Source organism: Buceros rhinoceros, unplaced genomic scaffold (genome assembly GCF_000710305.1).
Source record: "Buceros rhinoceros silvestris isolate BGI_N320 unplaced genomic scaffold, ASM71030v1 scaffold31638, whole genome shotgun sequence".
NCBI classification, from domain to species: Eukaryota; Metazoa; Chordata; class Aves; order Bucerotiformes; family Bucerotidae; genus Buceros; species Buceros rhinoceros.
Window position 1 is genome coordinate 31697 of NW_010427936.1, and position 4257 is coordinate 35953.

Below are 4257 nucleotides of genomic sequence, written 5' to 3' on the forward strand. Positions count from 1 at the left end.
TTCCCTACCAAACGAGAAGGATGGAAGAAATAAATTCACCTTTCTTATTTTTCTGTTCATGTGTGGAAAAGTAATTATTTTGTTTAAAATTCTTATTTGTTTGGACCACTCACTTCTTAATTAATCCTAATCCTTTCTTTGTGCTCCTTGAGTAACAATAATATCAGATTTGTCTGGAGTGATTAATGCCTCATGTTTCCCAGGTCCTCAGCTGAGTAAAGATTTATAGACCAAGATTTTCTGGTTTTCTGATAGTCAGATTTTTCATTTTCTTTTTTTTCCCCTCACGTTGCACTCTTTGGCATTTGCTTCTATTTTTCAGGTGTAAATACTGTGACAGGTCATTCAGCATTTCCTCCAACCTCCAGCGGCACGTTCGAAACATCCATAACAAGGAGAAGCCATTCAAATGTCACCTGTGTAACCGGTGCTTTGGGCAGCAGACCAACCTGGACCGGCATCTTAAGAAACACGAACACGAGAATGTTCCAGGTAGGAAAGGGCAGGGCTCTGAGGTTCTGTTGGGCGCTGGAGGAAGGGGACACCTTGGTCTGGTCCCCCAGTCACCTTGGGGAGCCTTTCTGGAAAGCAGCGTTTCAAAAGGCTGAATATCACCAAGTAGCAAAAACCAAACGCCACTGAGATCTCCTGGTCCAGGGCCTGAAATGCGTTTCTAGGCATGTGTGAAGTTCAAGAAGATAAACGGACTTTGCCTTGAAGTAAAAGCTGAAGGAAGAAATTCCTGTGCTGCAGCTGATTAAGTGATTTCCCAGCCTGTGGAAACATGAGAGGCAAACAGCCGTGCGATGGGCAGTGGGTTTAAATGGTGGATGCCACCTGTAAATGCCAAGGATGGTCTGTATTTCTCTCTGAGGTTCAAGTCTGGAAAACATGAGCTTCCTTTGGCAGCTCTGGTCCATGAGATTTCTCCTAAGTCTTAAATCATGAATATTTAGTGAGAGGATTGTGGTGTAATGTTGCTCCTTTATTTTTCCTGTTAATGATAGCTCTGGCGATATCTGATTGTGTCTCCTGTTCTCTCTTCTCGTTCCTCTCCCTCAGTGAGCCAGCACTCTGGAGTCATTACGAACCACCTTGGGACCAGTGCCTCTTCCCCAAACTCGGAATCAGACAACCATGCACTTTTAGATGAAAAAGAGGATTCATATTTCTCCGAAATCAGAAATTTTATTGCAAATAGTGAGATGAATCAAACATCAACTTTAGCAGATAAAAGGTAGACAAGCAAGTAGAATGATTGGTGATGTGCATTGTTAGCATGGGTCAGCCTCTGCCCAAGTCCATAGCACTGGAGATCCCGCTCTCGTTCTCTGAACATGGTGTAGAACTGCTGGTTTGGGGAATCCTCCAGGTCCGTGGAGCATGACTGGCAAAAAGAAAAGAAAATTAAGCTGGGGGTTAGATAACACTGTGCGGAAGCTTCTGGTTGCTGGGAGGGAGATTATTAGAAGACAGGAGCACAGAGAAGGAGGAAAGTTGCTTGTCCCACAGGTGTTTTGTTTTAAGAGATGGAGAAGCATCTTTTAAACCCAGACTTGACAAAATCCTAGTTTGAAAAGCACTGGGGTTGGTGTGTACTTGACAGGCTTATTAACCCTTATGACCCTGTGAAGGCTGATTCTTAAATGCTGCACACGAGTCTGTTTTCCTTGTCCGTGCAGTTTCAATCATACAGCTGTGTCCCGGACTCTGTCTCTGTGTTCAGACCCGTGTATAACACTCTCAAAGTCTTGCGTCACAGTGAACAACCATGACTCACGTGTTTGGCTTCTTCTCTTTTTCTTTTCTTCTTCCCTCCCTTGACCAAATATTTCAGGCCAGAAATCCAGGATATTGATGGCAATTCCCAGTGTCACGGATTAGCAAACGAGAAAACAGAAGATGTGGATGATGAAGATGAAGAACTGGAAGAGGAAGATGATGACAGCCTGACAGGGAAGTCACAGGATGAAACAGTATCGCCCACCACAGAGCCCCGAGGAGCATTTGAGGATGAGGAGGATGAGGAGCCCACATCTCTCACCATGAGCTTTGACCACACCCGAAGGTGAGGCGGGACGTTCCCTTTGAGAAGTCAGGTGGGGCTCAGACTCCTGCCCGTGTCACTGGTAGTTTGTGAGTGCTCTCGTTTTATTTTTCGAGCCATGTATCATTCCTCCCGTTTGGTTTAAGCATTCACTTGAGAGATTCCATTTTCACCACGGTGGGGGACACGAAACAAGTGGACTGCACGGAGACCCTGTGATAAGGCTGGTACCCCAGACGTTCCTGGCAGGAGCGCAGTTAGTCCAGCACAGCATTTTCAGGGTACCACCGTTTAGCGGATGATGTCTTGCCTCTCTCAAAACCACTGGTCAGGGCAAAGGAAGAGGCATGTCTGTGCTGTCCCATCGGTGCTGCTCTGCCCACTTCAGTGGTACCAAAATGTTGACTTCGAGTTCTCAGAGATCTGGGAAAAAGTGAAGCTTTTTTTTCCCCCAAGGTCAGGCCACATCTAGACACCTTCAAAATCAAGTTTGTTGCACGTAGCACAGTCTTAGCTTGCTTTTTGCCTCAGTTTCCCAACCAGTATTTGTAACAAATGTCCCATGATGCAAAGCAGTACCGTAGGTGATTTCAGTGCAGCACTATTTGCATGGCAGCTCAGACCAAAGGCGGCAGCATTCTTCAGGTAGTGTCAGACATTTCTGGAAGTGGGCAGCGATTGGACATCTCCACACAGGACCGCAGTCAGTCACAGCTGAATGACAAAGCTGTGCAGCACCAACGCTCCTTTGTGCGTAGCCATGCTCTCCACTTCTTCTTTGCTCCTTGCATTGTGTGTCGTTTCTGTGTTTGCCCGTCTGTCGGTTCACGCATGTGGCTTGTGAGTCCCCCATGGTTTGTGCATGCAGGCACTGGGTTAGCAACACGCACATTGGCGAGACGGGAACGGTGAGATGAGCTAACAACAGGTCACCCCTTCCCCTGGTCATTGGTACAGGTGTATTGAGGAGGACGAAGCCGGCTTGTTAGATTTGGAGCAGATGCCGCATTTTGGGAAAGGGCTGGATCTTCGCAAAGCAGCCGAGGAAGCATTTGAAGTTAAAGATGTGTTTAATTCCACCTTAGACTCTGAGGCAATAAAACAGACTCTGTACAGGCAGGCTAAAAACCAGGTAGGTACATGACAGAACGTTTTCGCTAGCTTGCCACCAGCGCGTACGCCAGGATTAGCGAGCAGCTGGCCTAGAGCTGAGGTTTATTTTCCCCTTCCAGTGAGCAGGAGTTCTAACTGATGTGAGAATTGTATGTGCCCGTGTCTATACTGAAACAGAGGAGAAGCGGAGCGGGCATCAGGGTTAGGTCACCAGATGTAGCCTGTGCTGTGAGAACATGCTTATGTAGAACAGTAGAGGCATCTGCCCGTTCTAATCTGTCCGTATGCACGTTTCTGTAACTTCTATTCAGTTACACTTCGGGGTGGGTCTGCAGGCCGTACGTGCTGAGGAGCTGGAGGTTTGGGCTGCAGAAGCACTGCTGGAGTGTCCTCGGGTGTGGCTATAAAAGGGGTAGGAGACAGTAGTATTTCCAGGACTTGCAATCCGGTGAGTCTAGAGAACTTCCTCAGTTATCCCCCTGATGTCTAAAAGCAAACCATAAGCTGGAAATCTGCCCTGTGAGCTAGACCGGTTTGGACCCACCAAGAAACCTCAAAATGGCACCTCAGCACCCCCTGGAGTTCTGAGGCCGGTCTGGAGCTGTGGGGCTGATCTTCTGGTGCTTTCTCCTTTTTCATTAAACAAAAACACTCGGTCCAGTTTTATAAACTATGTCCTGATCCCTACAAAAGGATTCTCACAAAAGAACTATTCAGTGGAGTTATGTCACTGGACTGGAGAGAGCCTGCTCAACCCTTCATGGGGGCTGAGTATGGCTGTTGCCTTGGAGCCCCTTTCTAACCTTCAAGCAACAGAATTTGTCAAGAAATTTCATTTAAACGTCCAGCAAAGCAGTAGTGGAATGCAGTTGCCCAGCAGAACATGATTTTTGATTTATCATCACCCAAAACGTGTGAAGTTATTGTCCTCCTTCACAGCAGGTGCTAGTGCTGAAGCTGGGGAAGGTCTGCTTGAAGACGGGACTCAGCTTTTTTCCGGGTGAAACTTAATTTAAACACAAGCCACTTGCCTGACTGTTAACGTGTGTCCTGTTACTAACACGCCAGATGCACTAACTGTTCAGGGACAGCTTGCT

The 4257-nt window shown here is 47.1% G+C and overlaps 1 protein-coding gene across 1 annotated transcript in view; it reads left to right on the forward strand.

Annotated features, from left to right (window-relative positions):
* The window catches only part of PRDM16 (PR domain containing 16), a 35996-nt gene that overhangs the window by 30230 nt on the left and 1509 nt on the right, over positions 1-4257 (forward strand). Inside the window, exons 9-12 of the mRNA XM_010142108.1 lie at positions 323-492; positions 1063-1237; positions 1838-2068; positions 3005-3179. Coding sequence (XP_010140410.1) covers positions 323-492; positions 1063-1237; positions 1838-2068; positions 3005-3179 — 751 coding nt within the window. The remainder of the gene's footprint in view (positions 1-322; positions 493-1062; positions 1238-1837; positions 2069-3004; positions 3180-4257) is intronic.